This window comes from Manis javanica, chromosome 2 (assembly GCF_040802235.1).
Source record: "Manis javanica isolate MJ-LG chromosome 2, MJ_LKY, whole genome shotgun sequence".
NCBI lineage: Eukaryota > Metazoa > Chordata > Mammalia > Pholidota > Manidae > Manis > Manis javanica.
Window position 1 is genome coordinate 9,032,420 of NC_133157.1, and position 23,699 is coordinate 9,056,118.

Genomic DNA, 23,699 nt, shown 5'->3' on the forward strand with positions numbered 1-23,699 from the left:
TGCTAAAGAATGGTGGTGGAAGGGTGTCCTCACTGGTTAGAACAGTAGCTCCCAATTGAGGTATTTTATTTTAAAAATGCAAAACACTGCCTCATGACTTCAAATCTGTCTTTCCCAGCCAAGAGGCCAAAGGTCCACAGAACTTGAGTGTAAGAAGGAACCTCATCATCTATTCTGTCATACAGTTGACTTGAGGCTCAAGATTCAGTACTTATGTATAGGCCACTGTATTTAAAAGGCCATATCCATTAAAGAATGATGTACTGTGTAGTGCTTTGGGTAGTTCTTCATAAAATGATTGCCATCTGTAAGTGAATGATACCTGAAGTAAGTCCTATTAAAATCTTAATTACTATAAAAATTCTTAAATGAAATAAAAATATTTTAAATTTTATTTAAAACATCTATTCCTTAATTAGGGGCTAGTTAAAGCCAGTGAGTAGTAATATATATTTATGTAGCTTAAGATCTTTACAACATGCTTTGCAAATGATAATCTGTGCAAGACCAATATGGAATAAACATGTACTTGTATGGAAAGCTCTCGTAAACTTTGATGCTGTCTCTTCAGTCTTGTACTTTTAAATCAGATCCTCTCAAAAGCAGTTTTCCCTACATAAGATAGAAGTACAATAAATTTCAGTATATAGATTTTCAGACATAGGAATATAATTTGTTGGTATGTATGACATTTTAGAATGGTTCAGGCCTCTAATTTGTTGAAGATGATTCAAGTATTTTAAACCAAAATTCTAAGTAACATTTGCCAGAAAGTGGTAACAGTGATCATTCTGAGAATCCAAAGGCGGCTTCATCAATTCATACTTCGATCATTCACCATTCTAAAATATACTCTATTGTTTTCCTGGTATATATTTCTGGTACATATTCTCCACATAGTCTCCATCTTGATAGGATGGTATAAAAAGCAAAATAACTTATTAATGTTTTTTGTCCTCAAGAAGCTATTCTAAATGAATTAGTCTTCCACAAATTAATGAATTCATATTTTAAGATGCATTTGCAAAATGTTCTATCATTCCAATGCTAATTTATAACCTAGTTAAGAAGTGTTAGCCTATTAGGAAAAAAAAAAAATCTAATGGGGAATGAATGTCATGTTTGCACAGGAAAAAAGGACATGTGAATATAAAGCCCATATGTACTGGTTTTGACAAGACACTGCATTTAAGTGATTTTTTTATGCATATTATTTCAAATACTCAGTAGCATTTAGATATATATCTAACTATCGAAACCTTTTAAACAATGATTAAATTTTTAAAATTACATTAATTTACATGTAATTTCTAAAATCAGTTATAGATGAACAGGGAAGGAAACAGTTAATATACTAATTACAGTAATTAAGAGTTGCCAATTTAATTATAGCTGGGGATATGAATGCTCCAACATTTGTTAGAGTGTAAAAAACAAACCTTTAATGCATATACTTTGTTCACAAACATCTAATGGAGACCTCCTCTACCTCACTCTGTGCTTCTCTGCTGACATAACAGCAATCGGTTCAGACTGAAGAACTTGTCAGCAATCAGGCAGGAGGAGGCTAATTAGCTTGCAGGTTAATGAGTGTGATGGCTCTTGACAGCATTTTGTTACAGCCTCTTCTGTATTTAAACAATAAATGATTACTTATATACAGTTGAGACATTCTAACCATAATAACCAAGTCCACATCTGATTTTACAAGTATAAAATCAGTTCCTTTGTTTCTAAATAAAAAATATAAAATTTACACTAGTTGTATATCTACCAAATTCTCATAATATACTGGAAAGGAAATGCACATTTTTAAAAAGGTAATAAATGTACTTTATATATGTAGAGGTATACCCTTTTGAGTTGAAAATTTCCATTGACAGAATGCTGGTAGGTGACATAATTGGATTGCTGAATGATCATTTAAATATGGTATCTTTTTAATTATGTGTAACAATTTTCCTTAAAAAATTCAAGGAAGATTTTTTTTTTATTATTATAGGTTTCTCTCTCTGTGAAATAGGTATATAAGGCACACACAGAGGAATCTCTCTGCTTACCTTGTCGGTTACTGGGGATTTGAAAACAGGTGGTGAATTAAGGAAATAGCTCTATTGAGAGATTAACCCATTTCATCAGCCAGTGGAGAAGGAAATAGAACATTTTTACAGCATCCCTATAATCCATAATTTAGTGGTAACAGAAATGCCTTAATAAAAGCACTATAGAAAGGAAATAAGTGAGTACTTTGCAGCATTTTGATTTACTCTGTAAAAGCAGCAAGTATTAAAATCTAAGTAGTATGATTTTTATTTACAGGAGAGGAAAATGATATGTGTCCAGGAAAACCTTATTTGAAAATTAAACTGAACTTTAGCTGTAAAATATCAAGGGAGAGTTATTTCAATTTAATATTCAGTGTTCCCTAGAAATTTGAGCACAGACATGGAGGAAACACCTGCTGAGATTCACACTGGTTTCTAAATTATTTTGCATGCATGAAAATAATATTTGTGTACCTTTCTCACTGCTATATGATGAACATTTGAATAAAAATAGAAAAGTAATAAAAATTTCAAATATGTACCTTTCTAATGCGCTTTTTTTATGTTAAGAATAAAATATATTATATTCCTCACAATTATGGTAGCCAATAAATAGTTGTATATCAGAAAGCTTTAGCAGACAGATTGAGTGGAGTTAAAAAGAAAAAAAAAACCTAGTGTGAAAATCAAAACAATTTGTTGCAGAGTTAAAAGCACCAGGTGTTGTGAGTGCCTATAATTTTGAAGAGATGAAAGAAATAATGCGAAATAATCCAAATTTTGTGGTTAATTTGTCACTTTCCCTTAGTTATTTTGAATAACAAACCTTTAGGGTCAAATGCAAGTACTTTTATAATTTTCCATCAACTGTGTGCTACTTCCACATTTGATTCTCGATATTATAAACAGTATATGAATACAAGTTTCTCTGTGCCATGTGTACATCCTTAAATAACATACTATTATTAGCTTACAAGTGTATCTCATCACACATATATGCAGCCTACTGAACAATTTGTAATATCTACCCCCACCCTGGTTAATACCGATCCTCAAACTACAATGCTGTGCTAAATCAAGATGGCTATGTAAACAACTTTTCCTAAGTTCTAACCCAATTAAACTTTAGACAATCAAATTTTTTCTCCAAATTAAATGATTAAGTCCAACCTAGTGACTTTTGAGAAGCAACTGACACCTAGCCAAAATCACGATCCATTCTGCTTGTTTAAATGAGAATATTCCTCAGTCTGAAAAATTATTTATAGAGATTTTTTACTACCCTTGTATACTGCAATGTTATTTCCTTTCCCACACACTAGCAAAGTCCATTTTCACAACTGCTATAAAGCGGCATGTTCACAGCTAGTAAAACAACTCAATAAATAGCCTCACGAAGCTATAGCTGTCTCATATCCTTTCCTCAATAAAAACAGAGGTGAACTGCTTATTTTCAGCAGCACACTATAAGAAGACAGAAGCATTATGACTGCTCATACATTCTGACTATCATTTGCCACAAGCTATATCTGTCAGCATTAAATAAAGCTGCATTATAAATGTAAACAAAACACCCACATCTACAAAATGAGCTGTCCGCCATGGCTGTAGGCATGAATTGAACCCGCTTATTGACTCAGGTTGCTCTTTTTATTTATTCTTCTACAAAGACATGCATTTACTTTACCGTACAAGTATACTAGGTTTCAGAAAGGCAACTCTGGTCTTGTAATAGATCAAAAAAGTAACATGTTGACAAATGCATGTCTTAATAGAAATATTATGTAAGCCAACACTGACCAATTATTTAAAAACTGATTTATTTTAGCAAGTTATCCTAGATCAAAACACTAAATCATAAATAATTTGTGTAATCTACTCCTCTAAATGTTTGTATTCAATTTATTGAATTGAACTGTAAGAGGTAATTTACTATTAAAAACTATGGAACTTAAAATTTTTAATGATAACAAATGAATGGAGTGAAATGATACCTAACTGTTCCACCCTCCACACCTTGGGTATTCACTGATAAAGTGGGGAGTTAAATATTCAGGAAATTCAGTTAGCAGGGTGTAAAATTAACTCAAGCTACCAACAAAAAAAAAATGATTTCTGAAAAAATGAATATCATTTACAAAATGCCATGTGTTTTTTCCAGGTGTTCTATGCTTAGTGCAACTTATGCAACAACTGATGTTAACAAGAATCAAATGGTAACAAAGAAAAGGGTACCAAAAACTCTTTAAGAACATTTTGCAAGTTTTTTTTAAATTTCTGCACAGTTAATAGAGAATACTGAACTCACTGCAATAAGTTCACATTCTCACTTAGAATGTTTCCCAAAAAAAAGTAAGAAGGAGGTCTTTTCTTTTTATTATTGTTCATTGATAGGGAATGATGCTAGGAAGTGGACATCTGCATTACAGACACAACTGGGTTCTTAGGAGTGAATGTAGCTCTGATAGTATTTCAACAGGTGTGATGCATGTCAAGATTTCAGTCTATTTCCAGGCTTTGTTTTAAAAGAACCATCATTGTGCCAAATCATGACAAATGAAGGTATATTTTAAAGACATTCATTACAGACAGAGCCAGAGTAAACATATAAGCCACCAATATACATGCATTACAGTAAAAATGAAATACAGCATTCTTTCAAACAATCCTGTGGAGCTCTTTATGTACTTGATCAAATAACTTCTCAATTAGTTTTTTCCACTAAATTGACTGATTGCTTTGGCCTCACGTAGACAGAGCTGTAGAACTAGATTAAAAATAAAGGTAAGCAGTCAGAGACCACTAGACAGACTTCCAAATGACAGAAATCTAAACATATGCAGAGACCAAGTACTCTAAAGATGTTAGTCTTTGTCACCTGTTGAACATCCCAAGAGTCACTGAGAAGTCTAAAAGTTCTGTTATCTTCATCCTTACGTAAAAAATTGTCCACAGATTTAAAATATGGATTTTAAAAGCAAGAAGTAAAATGCAGTGGTTAAAATATTAACACATACTGTCACAGCTTATTCTTCTGTACGACATCATCCCCTATAAAAGCACAAATGTTTCTTTGCTTCTTGCTATTACATAGATGGATATTAATTATTACTGCCTTTCCTTTCTAAGATAAGCTTGTTAAAACAAGAACTACAGGATTGCTTACAGCTGCTATCCACATTGGGTAGGTTGCATCACTGTTTATTATGTTTACAGAAAAAAGGGAAATCAGTACAAAGAAATAGTATGGAGTAATTAATGTATTGTTGTATAGTAATTTCCACTTTCTACCTCCATTTAAATAAAATAAAGCTCAGTAATGCCAGTGTAAATCAGGGGGAGCCACAGGGGAGCACAGCAAGGCAAAGACATTAAAGCCAAACCAAAGCCCTTCTTCACCCAAGCTACTATTATTATTACTTGTGCAAAGCAAATATTCAGCCTCCAACCCTAAATCATTTCAATTCCTATTTCCAAGTATAATTTAATCTTTTTCAGCGACACTTGATGCTTACTTCATCACAGCATAATGACAGATTAAAAAGTTGTTGAATTAAATATTAAAGAGGACTTCAGGCAGTTCTGCATTTTTAAGGAATAACACAGTTTGGGGATGAAATGAGAAGCCCAAATGCATATTTTATACCAAAGTAAAGAATACACACATTTTTCCTCCAGGCCACCTACTTTGTAATAAAACACAGGGCCAGTTTTTATTTAGTGGATAAAAATGTGAAATAGTATTATAAGCTTCATATCACTATAATCTGGCATCATACAATGATGTCAAAGCTAATGATCCTAAGAATATGGTTTTTTATGAGTATCATACTTAAATACTTTTAAAGTATATTTATAATTTATCACTTTTGCATTCTGATTTTAAAAATTAACTTATTTGCAGAAATTCTTCTCATAGACAAAAATCTCATGGCATCATGAGATGATGGCATCAAAAACAAAACTGTTCTGAGTGGATGAAAAAGTTTAGCCATACTGGTGAATGTAGTTCCAATTAAAATGCTGACTAGATTGCTAGGCCTAATTTTGGAAGCTCTCATTACATTCAGGTAAAGATAAAGATTAAATGTACATAATAGTACTATCTTAACTCTTAACTGTAATGAAAATAGAGTTAAAAAACAAAATTTTGAAATGTATCATATTAGGATATATATATAGATAATATTATAACTCAAGGAGGAAAGAACTCCATGAGCATTTTATTTATGTAACATCAAACTGCAATTTTTTGTGTATGCATACATTTTTACACAATAACTGTACCTAAATACTTTCTTTGCTTTTTCATTACTTATTTGTTACTAATATTATCTACTTGACTGAACCACATGAAATGCCACTTCTTAAAGTAAAAAATGGTCAGATAGCAGCAATTTCATATGATCCAACATTCATTTTAGGATATTGCATTTTTTTTTTTGAGAGGGCATCTCTCATATTTATTGATCAAATGGTTGTTAACAACAATAAAATTCTGTATAGGGGGGTCAATGCTCAATGCACAATCATTAATCCATCTCAAGCCTAATTCTCGTCAGTCTCCAATCTTCTGAAGCATAACGAACAAGTTCTTACATGGTGAACGAATTCTTACATAGTGAATAAGTTCTTACATGGTGAACAGTGCAAGGGCATTCATCACAGAAACTTTCGGTTTTGATCACGCATTATGAACTATAAACAATCAGGTCAAATATGAATATTCGTTTGATTTTTAAACTTGATTTATATGTGGATCCCACATTTCTCCCTTTATTATTATTATTATTTTTATTTTTAATAAAATGCTGAAGTGGTAGGTAAATGCAAGATAAAGGTCGAAAACATAGTTTAGTGCTGTAAGAGGGCAAATGTAGATGATCAGGTGTGTGCCTATGGACTAAGTATTAATCCGAGCTAGACAAGGGCAGCAAAACATAGGATATTGCATTTTTATATATTTCCATTTAAGAGAAAAATAGTCATCCACAATTGTATGTTTTAAAAGAAATTAGACGTGACTTTTAAAATACATACTATATAGAGGGATCAACATTTTCCTTATAGGCCAAAGAAGCTCATGACATTTGTTTCCAAAAATAGTTCATTTTTAGAACAAGGGCATAGGACAAATGTCAGAATTGCATATTAAACATTTTTAAAGTAATAGTTTTTATCTGTTTATTGAAAAAAATGGTAAGAGTACTACACTGATTTCTCCAGAAATTATGGCTTTGGCTGGAACAGAGCTAAATGTCATCGTAGCGTAGCTGGCAACTACATGTGGCCTTGAAGGGATGGCCTAATTCCTTTTGGAAAAATTTTCAGTGTGCTTGCTCCTGGCTGAATGTGACACAAATTTACTTATGAAATGCTGCACACACAATCCTTTATTTTAAAGAAAAGTGCAAAACATGGCCATGGAATTGTTTTTGCAAACCTAAAAAAAGAGGCAAGACTTTTCAAATTATCCTTTTACTAATCTTTTCAAATCTCAGTATTCTGCTGTTCTAGTGGTGTAAATATTTGGCTAGTTATTCCTTGCAAGCATACAATTCTAAGTCCACACAATTAGATGCTGTGCTGTATAAATACTGTATGTTAACTGTACTGTATAAATACTGCACAATAATCTTTACTTACACTCCTTAAAAGTGCCAAAATAACAGAATAAACCCATTCATCCTCCCTATTATCACCAATATTTGACTAGAGCCAAGTCAGTGGGAAAGGGAAAGAGAAGACAGTGATGACAAGAACAGCAATTTTTCTATGGCTTCCATAGAAATTCTGTATTTAATTCCATATTTAAATTCCATATTTAAATTCTGGAAAGAGTAATAATCTTAATTTTCTGGAATGTTTTCCACATAGCAATAATGAGGTAATAATTTTCCATCACCTAGGACATAGTAGGTACTCAACAAATGTTTATACAATTAAATTCCCTGTGAAATTCCCCATGGAATTCAGTTTCCCACTGAAAAACAGCCATTAAGTTAGGATACTTCAGAGCCAATTACGGTGGGAAACCTCCCAGAAGATGTTTCATATTTATGGTGAAGGGTTAGGGTTATTTTTTTCTTAACCACTATTTCCCAAGGTGTCCTTGTTTTGTAGCTGGTTGGAATTTCTTCCTTTCTGTCGAAGGTGTTCACGTGGTGATCATTCCGTCCTCTGAGATACAGGGTCGGCAGCAGCCCAGGTCTTTGAAATCTGGAAAATCGAGCGTCTGCGGTCACCCGGCCTCAAATCGTTTTAGGTTTGGATTGAAAAGGCACTAACTCTCGGGCTTGGGAGCAGGTGTGACAACCGGGTGGTGCTGAGCCAAAGGCAAAGGCAGGCTGAAGGCGGCGGGGAGGCAAGCGCCGACCTTCTCTGCCGCCGTCGCAGGGGCGAGCCAGCACCCCAGGGCGCAGCCTGGTCGCCGCAGGCGCGGGGCGGCTTCAGGCCGCAGCGCTGCTCTCGCCCGCGGCTGCCGGGCGCGCCCATTGTTCTCGCCGAGCCGAGCCGCGCGGCGGCGGCTCCCCCTCCCGCGTGCCCCGGGGAGCCCGGCCCGGCTCCCGCCGCAGCGTGCCCCCGCCCCTCGGGCTGACAGCGGATTCTCACCGCCCTGACTGCATAATTAATGTAAATGGAGCAGCCTCCGTGTCATGTGAGGGCTCTTCGGGTTTAGTTTTGTGCGACACTTACCCAGGAATATTAACTAGAGAGAAAGCAGCATCACAACAGGGGTGGAAAATCAGCTTGTCAGGGACTCATTCCAAATGCCACGGAAAGCGGAGCGACTTCAAGACTGTTTCATCAAGGTGATTGAGAACAAAAATAGAGCGAAGAAAATTCGGGCTTAAACTGGGCTCCTACACACCCATTGTTTATCTTTCTAGATTCTATATGAACAAGATTCCTAACACATCGTTATGCAAAACTCGGGACTTAAGGAAAAGTGTGCAAACGCACTTCGACAACCCACAGCCAGGAAGGAGGAGGCCCGGACCAAGAAAGACTTCTCCATGGGTCAGTGAGTTAATCCGTGAACCCACGGGAAATCGTGGGCGACGCCACACTTAACGGAAAGGCCGATGTCCCTGGGGATGCTCAAGGGCCCTTCAGTGAGGTGCCCGATTTGTATTACATTCAAACTATGTTAAGGGCATTTATTGTAATTGTGGTCACTGATTGTTTTTCTTTCCATAACCTGCCCTGGGAGAAAATATTTCAATGTCAAAGGATAAACTTGTGAAAGCACATTTTTACATCAAAAGCACATATCTTTTTAATGATTTTTACTTAATATTCATAATCATTCAGAATATTCTGTTTGATATGTTATCTTTTCCAAAGGAGCAGAGAATGTGACTCCCCAAGTCTCATGTACCTGACCTAAATTAGCACAAAATCCAGCTATACTTTCTAACGTACTCAGTATATACTGGCCTACTATAAAACATTTTAATGAAGAATTTACATCTCAAATGTACACATTTAGTTACTTCAGTTCACCTTGACTTAAAGAAACAGCGTATTACAAATTTATGAACAAATATTCAGTTGCATTACGGTTCTAAATGTTTTTATAAAATGATAAAACTTGCCTAATATTTAGTTTTTATACAAATTAGGAAATAAATACATCAGAAAACAGAACAAAATAATCCTTCAACAAGAAAAGCCTATGTTGCAAATTTAACTCACAAGTGTGTTAGTTGTTGTTAAGGAGCAAAAACAACAGAAATTGGAATATCAAATCTTAACACCTCCCAAATAATGCCATCAAGTGAGAGTGTGTGTTTCTGCAAGGCATGCATGCCACCTCTCCTCTCATCCTGAATGTTCTTAAGGAATTCCTCCACACAAAAGGGTCAATTATAGACCACTGAATAACCTTATATATTTATCTATTAAATGATTGAGAACTAAATCCACATGCATGTCTTTACTGGCTCAATTAAGGATATGTACAATAACTGAAAATAATACCTTTATCCATTCAATACACTACACAGCACAAGAGATCAAAATGGACATGCTGATCAAAAGGTTTTAGACAGGAAGCAGCCCGTCAGACCATTATTACAAATTAAAGGTATTGTATTCAAGTCATTTTTAATCTCTTAAAAATGAATAACCCTTCTCTGCACATTAAATCATTTTTTGCCACAGAAGTAACATTTCCTTTATGTCTAAATGCACATACTCCATCATGCTTCAGTTCTTTTACTAGAGGTGGTAGAAGTCTCTTACTCTCAATTGTAAGTCAACATTCTCACCAAGTTTGAACTCCTCTCTACAAAATGTAACTGACACATCACATATTTAAGTAAAAGCTCCTACACATAAGAAAATGAAAACTCACAAACTAATTGTGCATAATAATCTTATCTCCTGAGTCTTATTTTACTGCATGAAATTTCTGACTGGCATTCTATAGTTAATAACATATATTAACATATGCAGCTTTATGTCCAGTCACTGTGCTTGGTAAATACATGATAAATCCACACACCACCATGTGGTATTAGCCTTCTAATTCTGAAGCTTTTTACTTTTAAGAACTTACAAATATGTTAAATAATCATGTATTAAAAACCAATCTTTACATTTTTAAAAGGATACCAAATTTAGGATCAGGCCAATGAAGTATAAACAGGGAAGTCCCTTGCGATACTGTATGAAACCTGCAGCTCATTGATTTTTGTTGATAATATGCTATTACACTGGCGAACATGCTGACCTTGTGTGTAAAGGCAGAATTGTGCATATGCAACAGAAAGTCAAAAAACAGCTTCAGAAGGACTGTTTAAAAATGTGGGCTGCAAAACCTTAAAATATAGGCAAACATTCCATAGTTTACTTAAAATTGGCAACCACAATTTAACAAGCTATTCTAACAAATGATTAGCATAGCGTGTGCTTTTTTTTCTTTAGCCATCAATTATGACATGGGGTAATGCAGGGCACAACTTAAGTGTCAAATTACAATATGCTATACAAAACCACTTTGCAACATGGCTTTCTGTTTGCTTAGCAATTACTACAGAGCACACTGCTTTTCATGAAAGGATCTGGTCAAAAATGTTTATAAGAATTACCACAAATGTTTATATATTTATATTATAAAGAATTAGTTGACAACTTCATAAAATTTCTCTTTAACCTGTAATAGAATGTCTGGGTTATCTTGTGATGGCTTAAAACTGTACATACAACTAAAATAGTCTGAGTCTTTTTATTTCTAAAGTAAGACTCATTGGTGGTATGTGACAAATGTAGAATAGCACACATTTTTAAGACCAAAGTATGAAAAGTCCTTTCACTAATTTATCCACTAAAAATTTAAAACTTTTATCATTTGAACTTCTGGTATAGTGAAAATCTAAATTAGTGAAATCGGTAATCATTCTGAAAACAGAGCAACAGATCTCTTAATAATCTCAGTAAGACAAACAAGGATTTAAAGACAAAATAAACTAGCAGAATTTCAGAAATGTGGTTCACGTTGTAATTTTCACATGGCAATCACTGTTTCAAATACTTAATCTATGAGTGGTGAAAATGAATAAAGGTTATCTGTCTTAATTGCAGCACCATCCATTAATTCATAAAACTCTTATGTGAATAAATACTTAATGAGAAAAGGGAAAAAACACACCAAACAGTTTTTATGCTGTTTTTCCGTTCTGCTGCTGTCCTTTCTCCTGCATTTGCCTAAAGGCTCTCAGTAAATTACACTCCCAGTAAATGACTGTAATTTACCCGTTGAATTCCCTTGTTCAGGAAAAGCACAAAAACACATTCCAGCATTTCCACAGCTCAAATTTACCATTCGGGATGTCAAGAACAATCCATGGGCAGTAATTTAAAACTGTTTGAACCTTCAAATGAGGGAAATTAGAAATGTTTTGAGAGCTACGATTTTCAGTGAGGAGATAAAAACCTGATAAAAATCTCTAACTGTTCTGTTCCTTTCTTACCCCTCCCGTATCAGAAGCAGAGGTCTAAACAAACTATTCCATAGTGGCTTTTGAGGCAGTACTATAGACTATAGTATTAATAATGTAAGTCAAATTTATATTTACTGGGTTAATTTCAACAATAATACACACTTAATGTTAAAAACATAGGTCTACTATGCACTTTTCTATCACAACCATCTCCCTGTGCACTACCCACCTGACCATCACTCAAAATAATTTCCTCTAGTACAAAAACAAGCTCATAATTTACATGAGCAAAGTTACAAAGACTCAGTATAAAGGATACCCAAGTAGTCACTGTAAAAATTATTTTTATAAACAAGAACAAAGACTTCTATTTAGTTATGTTTCAATACAGAGAAATTTCACACACAAAGAAATGTAAACATTTACATGGCCCAAACTTGAATTGTTATCACTTAGTATTTTAATATGCAACACAGGCCAACATATAGAATAAACCAGAATAATCCCCAATGTAAACACCGTTGCAGGACACACACACACATACACACACCCTGGAGTTAAGAACATTCAATAACCAAAACAGCCTATTTCACTCTGTCTAAAGGCAGGTTTTCATATGGCAAAATGGTTATAAATCCTCATTATCCTAAATAAAATTACAGCACTTTAAACATTTCCAGGGAGAACATTCTCTCTCCTAAACAACTACCTTAGCGAGTAATAGGAAGCAATATGGTTGCACTTGTGTCACAGTTGGAAGCCTTTTTAAACTGTCGCCCTGCTAGCAAACCGATTCTACATATTAAAATGAATGTGTTGCTTATTTCAAGGGGAAAAATCATTTATAAAATCAAGACCATTATTAGGATATTGTGACTTACTTCCCCTTGAAAGTGAACCAGACCAGAAGTACAGAAGGCAATAATCTATATATGTTCACCAAACTTCACTCTCCATCAGTTTGGTCTTAGAAGAAAATGAAAGAGAAGTCTTTGCATATTTGACATTTAATAACCATAACAGCTACTGCACCACGTTTCTGATCACAAATTATATAGGGAAAAAAATCTAAATTTCTTTAGTATAAAAGGTGAAGCCTTTACAAATGGCTCTAACTAAATTATTATGTAGACTGTTTAAATTATGTAGACCATCTTCTTATCTACTTGGGACTATCTGACAAGTGTATCCTTTTCCCAATAGTTATGTTGGTATGGAGGAGTACTCTAGGTATTACAATAGTTGTACACTGACTGTAACAGATTAATATCAGACCTGAGCTGAATATGTGGGCCCAGCTCTCTGTTGTGCCCTGAAGTTCAAAACTAAAAAGGAATGATAAGCATTACCATTCACTGGGCACATAAAGATGTTTTCCTCATGCTCAAATTTGTATTTAACTGTGAAAAGTGTATTGGAACTTAAATAACTTGTCTACATGCTTTTTATCTAGGTATACAATGGCTATATTATTTTTAGATTCCACATAGATAATGGAGAAGTTCCGTGTTCCCAAATGAAGAATGATGACTCTCCCCAGGGATTTGTGGGGCAGTGCTGCTATCGAATGGTTTCTTTGCTTATTTTTAAAACACCCCTTATAGATTCTGAAGCATTAACTTGGTTAGCATATAAAGTGAGTGATTTAAAGTTTTCACAATCTCAGCTTTTTTTTACATTTGGAGTATGTGTTCAATTTAATGGATATTTCCTGCACACGGTGTACTACCATGCTTAACTAAGAAAAGCAGCTAGTAATAAAGTAATAAACTTCTCAACTAAGACACTGTATGTTCTGCTTTTGTTCTTGATGGAAATTTTCTCAGTTAATTTCTAGACAGTTACATTATCTATTTCATAATTGCAAACCTGGAAGAATTGTTTTTAAAAGTTGCATCATGTTTCATGCCAACAGAACCTATAAATGCCTAAAAGCTCCTGTTTCTAATGTCACTGTTATCAAGCCAAAAACAATTATAGTCATTTGAGTTATAGCAACCAATAAACTTAGATAATCACCATATGCAACACAACATTTTGGCACTTGAACTTAAAACTCTTGTAGACAACTATAGATTGCTTCTAATGCAGAGCACTCTTGTCCTACCCAAGGCTGCCAATAGAAATGCCAAGGCTGCTGAATACTGCGCATCCTAGTAATGCTGTCAGTAAATGGCACATTCACACAGCCCCCAATCCTCTCTTCCCAGGCATGGTCTTCTCCAGCTGCAGCTTAATTTCCTGTGACTTGCCTAATTACTGTAATTAAGGATTAATTGCCATTAATTATTCACACATAAGCTCATCGCAAATCATGGGGTAAATGTCTTATGAAAGCTGCCATACAAGCCATGTATAAACACACTGGGATGCTTCAGGCAGGCGAATCTATCACTCAGCCCTCAAGCAAATCTCTGTGCTTCTCTTACAAAAACAGCTATAACTCTCAGAAACTCGACAGTCCTTTCAGGTAAGCATTAGGTTACAAAGCATGTTTTCCTGTGGAAGCCACAACGGTTTTATTAGTACTATAAATGCTGTTTTATCTTTCCAACTGCTATTTTTATGTTTCCATTTTTATTCTACAGTGCTCAGTTTAGGACAACCACTTGCTTCAAGGAGGAATGTTTGCAGTTGCTACTTTCCCCCATCACAGTTTGAAATAGTTCCGTGTGGTTTAAAACATATGACCATGCAACTGGGATCAGCATGCTAAAAAAAAGTCAGTGAATTGGCTACACAACTGGGATGGAAACCATTTGATTTTCAGAAGTCACAATTTCTTTTGTTGGTGTAAAAAAACTGTAGCACATATTTAGTCACTGCTAGGGTGCTCTTTATAAGGCAGGTTACCAGCTCCACCACAGAAGTACTACTAACGATAATGACTGCAAATGGCTAGCAAACAAAATAGTCTCATATAGACCACTTTTATATTAGTTGGGTTCCCTGTTTTCATGACAGCATTTTCACCGTTACAAAATATAGACATTATTCCTTTGCAAAAGCTCAACAAAAAATAGTTTCTTCCAACTGCTTCTAATAGACCTTGGGCTTAATAAGAGGGAACTTTGAAGTCTTAGTCTAGAATTTATACTTCTAATAGTTATTTCCAGTTATCTAGAGTTTACCATATTTGAATGGTTTAAAACAGATTCATTTTAACAACAGAATAAACTATTGTATATGTTAAAAGACCTAAACTACATCAACACTATGTATTATCACTGCCCTAGGAAATTTAAGTCTAAGGAGGCAGAATGTTGTCCTAATTGTTATGTTAGTTCCTTCTGCAGCAAATTAATGCATGAAACATTTTCATTTCAGTACATGTTTGCGTGTCTGAGTTAAACATTTATGTTAATGGACCCTCTGGCAGATTTCTAATGTTTCAAATACTCCTCCAGAACAGTGACTTTCCAAGTAAGAGTTCTTTTCCCCATTTTCTGCAGTATTAAAAATAGGAGTGCATACCAATTAAAATAATTTCATAGTTTTAAAGTCCAAGATTAACATAACTACTTGAATAACTACACACCATATCTACATTCAAAATACCAACTAGGCTTACAGAGTCACTGGTTATCCAAAATGGGAAGAACTAAATATATACCCTCTACTATCTACTATCTAATTGATGACATACATTCAAATCACAATTTCAATCAATTCTTGGGAGGAAAAAATACACCCCATCATTTTTTGGTTCATTAAAAGGTATGCATAATTTCTCTAGTAATTACAGAGCATGTTTCCAATACCCTCTAGAAACTTCTTTACAAATATCCAACCACCCACTTGAGGAATGGACCAATGTTAGAAAACAGCTGAAACCACAAAACCAGAGAAGCATCCCAGTTCCTGTATATTTAACTTACATTACTCTCTGAAGTAATGAGAGAGGCACAAAGCCTGGTAACACTCAACTGAGACCCAAGTCTTTTTCTGTAGTATTAGATTTATAAAACTGGAATAATGCTTATAAAGTTTTAAAATTTTCACTGTTGAATTATATATGTAGTCCAAAACTGCAGTCCAGAACTTTGTTAATATTTAATGGTGATCATGGATACTCAAAAAAAAAAAAAAATTTTGGACCACCCCTCCCCAAAAAAAATTTAGAGTAAGAGATTAAGTCTTTTAAGGATTTATAATTCTGGCCTACATTCCTACTCAAATAAGAACAGCTATACATTTATGTAACAATTTGAAAATTTGGGAACAAAGGCACCCTACAAAGAGATTCACAGAAATTTATTTTGGTAGAATGTGTTATTTATTTATTGCCAGTAATAATGATGTAAAACCTAATTAAAATGGTGTTTGGGTTTTAAAGTTTAATACTTAAAACTTAGCTATCATTTTATCAAATGATTCCTACACCCCAGTCAATGACACAGAGAGCTATGAAAATCTACCACCCCAACACATAGCTTTACCATCAATGTCTTCTAATTGATACTTCCCTATTTTTGTCACCTTGCATTGATGCCAGCTGCCACGCTCTGCCATGTCACTTTCCATTTATGGACTCCCAAGTCCCTTGATCTGGCTAATTAGGGTTTATGTGTTAATTGGGGTAAATACAAAGATGGGAGTCACAGGCAAGAATTTCAAAGCACAGCTATAAATTGAAGAGCTGATAAGCAAGGAGAAGATGCCTTCATGGAACAAGTGTCAAGTTTACTTTATCACTGGTAAGACCCAGAATTTCCTGACAAAGTGACATCTTTAACTTTTTGAGAAGACTTAATGAGAAGAACTATAACTAACACATTAAGAATACTGCACTGTAGCAGAAAAACACACTATACATTTAAATTGAGTTCAAGAAGGTACAGATCTCTTTTGAAAATTTCTGAAATTGTTTCTACTTGATGAGAGAACTTTTTTCTATTTCACAGAAAAATATACACCTTGCTTTTAACTTTTAGTATTAAAAGTCTAAAGGATAATCCAGTTTTTGAAAATCCTGATGTGATTTAATAACATTTTGAATGTATTAATACTTTTTCTGCTAAAAAATAACTGTATAATTTAGAAATAATTGCCACAAATTACAACAAAGAGTTTCTGAATACTATACAGACAGCTTTAGGTTACTACATTTCAGATGCCTATCTCAAATATCAGTTAAGACTGAAATGGCTTTAGAAGGAGAATACACGATTTCTGTAGTGATCAGAGTGTATTTTCAACACTTTCCAGAACCTTCTTTAGGAAAACATTACTGTCAGTTGGAGATCCTGCCTTTTCTAGCAACCAGTTGGAGAAGAGCAAACTTAGAGAATTAATATGGAAAATAATGGAAAGAGCTACGAAAGTCTTTCTTTGCTGTTTTGCTTTTATAAGAACAGTTTCACACCTGGTCAAATGTAACTGACAAAAATGTAATGGGAAGACTACTTCAACTGTTAAAATTGTATCTTACATCTATCTGGGATTAGTTGCTAATCATAATGACAACAACTACTACTAGTAACATCTATATTCCAAAAGCATCAACATATAAAAGTTCTGAAAAATAAAATTTGTAATAATAACTAGTGCTCACATCAATGTGGTGTTTCTCCAAGGATCTATTTAAGTAATAGCTTATTATTATGGAACAGGTACATCAAAAATTCTTCTCAATCTTTCCCTCCCTTTCTTCATGTCCTTTTAATCAGCAGAATATGTTATTCATCCTCCTAATAATATGATAATTTGGGTTCTATATTTTGAAAAGGTTTCTTAGGCTAACTTCATGTTATCCTTATATTTCTGCTTTAGGGGTCTAACTTCCTTTAGTATTTTCGACTCATTTCCTGCAAGTTTAAAATTAATCAAGTCTCTGAGTAAACAGAAAAGACTTTGGAATGAATAAAAGACCTTTTATAAGAACCATAACATTAAAAGTAAACCTTAGATATTCATATTCCTTCTGATAAAGAATAGAGTATCTTTACATAGGCAATATTCTCTGGAAAACTTTTTGATAGTAATGCTTAAGATTTCTGAAATATGTGAAATATGTGAAAAATTTCATTGAACTTTCTTTTCCTGGAAAAAGAAGTCACTTGCTTCTAATGATGTACATCAATTTGAGAAGTATATTTAAAATCCCTACATATGAAATGTGAAAATATCACATAAAAATATCCAAAACTCACATCACACATTTTATCACTAGCAACTTTGTACAACTTTTTAAACAAAACTATCCTGTAACTTAGTGTGAGGTTTTAACTGAAGAACCAAGCTAATTTCTACAAATTAACAGATGTCCACGAGAAACACTAAGAAACAAAGAAATGCATATGTGAACATCATCAGCATTCAAATGAGTTTATTGTAGGACTCTTTAAAGCACATCTGATCTTGGCTCCAGTCTGTAGTCTACCTTTCAACTTGCAAATGACAGTGTCACCAAACACTGTCCTTCCATCAATCAAGTTTGGTCATGAATATACAAAAGGCAGCAGAGAAGCTGGCTACCTCCTGCAGTTCAACTTGGCCTAATTATCTAGGCCTTTCTTTTGGTTACAGTCTGAAGGGTATACACCCAGTCAGCTGCTGGGCAGCCGGAGGCCTAATCAAGAGAGGTTATGCATACTGACCCTTATATGGACATCCAATGCAAGTTAAATGTGAGCACCAAATGTCATCTTTCTTATTCATCATTATGAAATTTCCCTCCCCTTTCGAAATACCAATCTGCTGCCATTTTCAGACACTCCTCTTACCCCCCTCCAAGCTGTCATTTCACTGTGCTTGCTGCCAGTTGAGTGAATTAGCATTCTAACTGATGTGCTGCTCTTCTCAGACAAATCCTTGAGCTGCATTAACTAATGACTTCTCTCCAGAAAAAGGAACTGATAGTCAACCATTGATAAGAGAGTCCATTTCCACAAATCACAAACAATTTGCCATAATGGTGCCAAAATCAGTAAAGAGTTATTTACTATGATTGTCCACTTTCCCTTGTGTTTTCCTCTCATTCTACTACCAAGGAACAACCTTCACCAATGAATGGAATACAGAGCAGCTAACTAGTCAGGTGCAGTTGGGTATGATGATGAATTCTATCGAGACAATTAACTAACCAAAGCATTGGTGGGGACGGAAAGAAGGGAAACAGTAAAGAGCTATTTTCATATCTACTCAAAATGAAGATGAATCTGATTAAGACAACACACTGCCCCAAGAAAGTGACATTCCCTGCACATAATAGGTGTTCAATAGCTGTTCTTAATGATGTTAATAATGACGTGGAAGATCAAATGTAATGTAGCTAAATCCATAACTAGGATTGCAATGTGGAAATGGAAAGACAGGCCAGATTTTGCAAATATTATGGAGCATGATATATAAAAGTGGAAGATGGGAATAAAAGAAGATTCCACTCTTAAAGCAGGGGAGATATAAAAGACAGAATATATTAGGGAAAAGAAAACTAAGAAAAGTAGAGATTTTACAGGCTTAAGTTTCTTAATTTCTCTATGTTTTAACACATTTATGTAGCTCCTTGACATACACACCAAAGAGGTAATGCCATCTGGTGTAGCAGAAATTATACGATGACTTACCCTCCTGCAAGTCCTGGACAAACTGCTGGAAAGTCTTACTTAGCTGAAATTGCAACCCCAAATATATTGCCTAAAAAAGGTTGGAGCGAGGGAGGTGGGAATCAGGAAGGCTTACTTTATGAGACAAGAATCTTTCATGGTCAAGTATGGAAGGTTTGATTATTACAGCACCCTGATTATTCAATTTATAAAGTCAATATGCATTCATTCAACAAATGTTTATTAAAATCCTTCTATATACCAGTCACATAGGACCTGTGTATAAATCTCCGGAGGACAGAGGAATACGTATGGAATGACATGTCCTCAATCTGTAATTTCACTAGAAAGACAGACATGCACATACAAAGACTAAAATAGCACCAAATTTAAATATAATGTAGTTGCAATATAGACTAGGAAATAATATTGTTGTATTCTTTAATTACATTCTTAAACAAATAAAGGCTACCATTAAATAGTAAAATAGTAAGAGGCACATAAAAGGCAGTGAGTGGTCCAAAAGTATGTTTTCTGGTTTAGATAAGGGAGGTATCCTAGAGGAGGAACATAGCATAAAGGGTAAGGAAAGCTATGAAACATGACCTGCCTTGAAAGTACAGTATGGAAAATGGTATGAGGAGACATTATTTTTGTATCAGAAAAAAACTACATCATGAGGCAGAAATTAATCAAGTGCCCTTGAAGAAAACAGGCTAGTCTGATTACAAAACAATATTCTTCTAGGGGAGTGGTAAAAACTAAACCTTTTCTGAGTCTCTAAACTGGCTTTAAGAGACTCCTAAATATGCTTTTTTTTAAATTAACAAATGAACAAACAAAACCTTGTTCTACACCCACCTTCCCAGTTCTTTTGAACTTACTCTTACTGGGTGTAGTGCTTTATCCTATTCCTCTCTCTATCACCAGCATCTAACAAATTCCCTGGCATGTAGTCAGTAATCAATAAAATGGTGATTGAATGAATAAAAGAATGAAGGTACAATTTATAAACAGCCAAGAATTTCAGGATAAAAAGTTTGAACTTTATTATCCTATAGGCAATGGGGAATAAAGGTTTGATTAGCATTATACATACAGTATTATAGGAAGTTCCATTATAAAAGCAACTGGACAGCAGACTGTCAAAACAGATTGAACTAAGAATTAGAATCAAAAGTTCTGGATGGGATGTTGTTGGAACAATCTAGACAAAAAATGAAGATACTAGGAGCAGAAAGAAAGGGATGCTTTTTAGAAGGGCCAACAGGATAGGATCTGCCTTCAACTTGAGATATAGCATGTATATACTAAATTCAGGGTTGGAATGCTATTAAATCCAATCCCTCTACTAAACACTTCATGCTTGATATTTCTACCAGGTGGTTCTATCTAGCTTCAGCTTGTATAAGAGTTATCACTACCTCCCAAAATATCTCTCTAATTTTATTGACTGTGGCATTAATTAGTCCTTATTCCAGGTCAGCTAAAATCTGTTTCCTATAGCTAAGTTTAATTCTGCTCACTGTAAATATAAAAAGGCTCCCTCTCTCATTATATAATAACTTTTTGTACAGTTCAACACTATGAACTGACCACACCCCCACCAAATCTTCTCTGACAGACACAAAACATACACCTTTCTTGTAAATCTTCTCTGAGCATACCTTTTTCAAAATCCCTCTTGAAATGTGGGTCCCAAGTACTCAACATAACACTTTCAAATACTTGACAAACATAGAATATATTAAGGTTGTTACTACTTCTGCTCTTGTTTGGGAAAACATATTTAATTTAATTCCAGAAATAAACACAGTAAGAATTTAGATCACAGTGGGAAAATTATTTCCTCTAGGGTAGGACCTGCAATTAATTCTATTAACAAAAATTTACATTACCTGATTTTGAAGACACATCACACCATTGTCTCCTTTAAGCTTAGATTTAGCAAAGTCTTCTTTGTGTGTGTGTATGTGTTGAGGTTATACCAGATCTGATTTTAATAATCATTTACTGAATGCTACCCAAATGCCAAACTTTGTCTTTCAAATCTACCTCAGCATCTGCTCTCTAAAGTGGAATGTCCTTCCCTTCTGTCTAGATAACCCGTTAAGCCTTCAAAAATCACTGTTTGCAAAGATGTTCACTGTAACTCTGTAATATTGAAAAAGCTAAGTACAACTGAAATATCCTAGAAAATGGAGATAGTTAAGAAGAAAAAATACATTCAATAAAATATTATGTAATCAATAAAATTATTTACAAAGAATTGCAAACATAGAAAGTGTTTATGTTATAGTACTAATAATAAAAATCTACAATATTATAAAAATAAGGGATCCCAATTATAAAACTGTATACTGAAAACCAAGAATAGGAAGAATGCAAATTGGTTAGTTACTATTCTGGAAGGCACTTTTAACAGTATTTACTATTCATGCGTACACACTAGAACTTAGGAGTTCCATGTACCCCAGAGAAACTCTCATGCATGAGCCAGCAAGATATGTATGGGTTTTAGTGATAGTCAGAAACATAAGTCTCCTGTTACTTGCTTTTTAAAATCAGCTTTCATCTATATTACATCACAACTGTGTCTTATTTAACTGAATGAATGCAAAACAATTTAAGTATTCATTAAGCAACTGATGGACTTTAGGGAAGTTACTATCCTCATATTATAAACAAAGCTGTTATAGACTTTCAAATGCAGGTCTCTAGTTGTACATGTGTAAGCTTTTCCCTAAGACATATACCTAATAGTGGAGCTGCTAGCTTATAGTGTATGCCAATATTCAACTTTACTAGATATTGCCGAATTATATTCCAATGCTGTACCAATTTATATGCCCACTAACAATAAATGAGAGTTTCTGTTGCTCCACATTCTTGCCAACACTCAGAATTTTAAATTAACTGAGATTCATTATATGCATTCTATCTTGGTGAGTGTTCCATGTGCACTTGAAAGGAACAAATACTCTGCTGTTACTATGTAGAGAGAAATGTCAAGTCAAGTAGGTTGACAGTGCTATTCAAGTCTAATATAAACTTAATGATAACCCAATCTTGCAATAATAGCATAAGGTGAACCTGTCTTTATATATGTCTGCTTTGCTGGACTCGGTTTGCCAATATTTTGGTTAGGATTTTCCTATCTGTATCATGGATACAGATTTTCCTTCTCTATCATTTTTCCTTCTTTTATTGGTACCAATCTGCTTGAATATCACAATTATATTAGTGTTATATAACTAGTTGAAGCCTATACTTCCGTTTGCAACACTGTATAATTTATACAAGATGAAAATTATCCATTCTTTCCATGTTTAGAACTCAGTTGCAAAACTCTCTGGTCCTAATGTCTTCTTCGTGGCAAAATTTAAACTACTGGCTTATTTGATGATTGTAAGAAGATGTAGATTTCCTACATTTTGGGTAAGATTTGGTAATTTACATACTTGTACTAATATTCCATTTCATCTAGGGTGTTAAATGTATTAACAAAATGCTTGTAATATCTCTTTAAGAAATTTTTGCTGCATATATTTTTATCCTTTTTTCAAATCCAGTATTATTTCATTGTGTTGCTTCTCTTTTTTCTTTATAAGGGTTCCTTCTTTTAAATTTGCTTATAATTTACCAATCTTTACTAGAATTTTGTCAATTTTAATCACTGTCAAAAAACTAATTTTGACTTTAATGATGCTTTCCATATCTTTTTTTCTATTTCATTAACTCCTCTTCAAATTTTTATTATTTCTATTTTCTTTGGGTTTATCCAGCTGTTCTTAACTCTTAAGTTGAATTTTAGCTAATTAACTTAAGATGTTTTTATAATGTAAGCATTTAAGGCTAAAAAGCTTTAAAGCTTCAGTTACATCCAGAAGTATTGTTCTTTTATCATTTAAGATCAGTTTAAAATATCTTGCAATTTCTCTTGCAATTTTTTTTGACTTGAGAACAATTTAGAAATACTTTAAGTGTCTAAATATCAAACAGTTATTTTATTTTAAAGTTCTCTTTTGTTTTGTCCTAACAGAATATGCTACTTGTGAGGCTGATTCTTTTAAATTTGTGGAAAATTGATTTATGTTAAGTTTTGAAAAATGTTGCTATGTGTTCTTGAGAAGAGTATATATTCTGCAGTTGCTAGTGAT

At 34.0% G+C, this 23,699-nt stretch overlaps 2 protein-coding genes across 5 annotated transcripts in view; one reads left to right on the forward strand and one right to left on the reverse strand.

The window, feature by feature from the left end:
- LOC140848074 (uncharacterized) overlaps positions 1-16,880 on the forward strand; it is a 32,313-nt gene extending 15,433 nt beyond the window's left edge. The window contains exons 2-4 of the mRNA XM_073230363.1: positions 8,169-8,310; positions 8,399-8,857; positions 8,936-16,880. Of these exons, the coding sequence (XP_073086464.1) occupies positions 8,169-8,310; positions 8,399-8,857; positions 8,936-9,119 (785 nt within the window). The 3' untranslated portion in view covers positions 9,120-16,880. The remainder of the gene's footprint in view (positions 1-8,168; positions 8,311-8,398; positions 8,858-8,935) is intronic.
- The window catches only part of PBX3 (PBX homeobox 3), a 242,277-nt gene that overhangs the window by 69,265 nt on the left and 149,313 nt on the right, over positions 1-23,699 (reverse strand). The window lies entirely within an intron of this gene.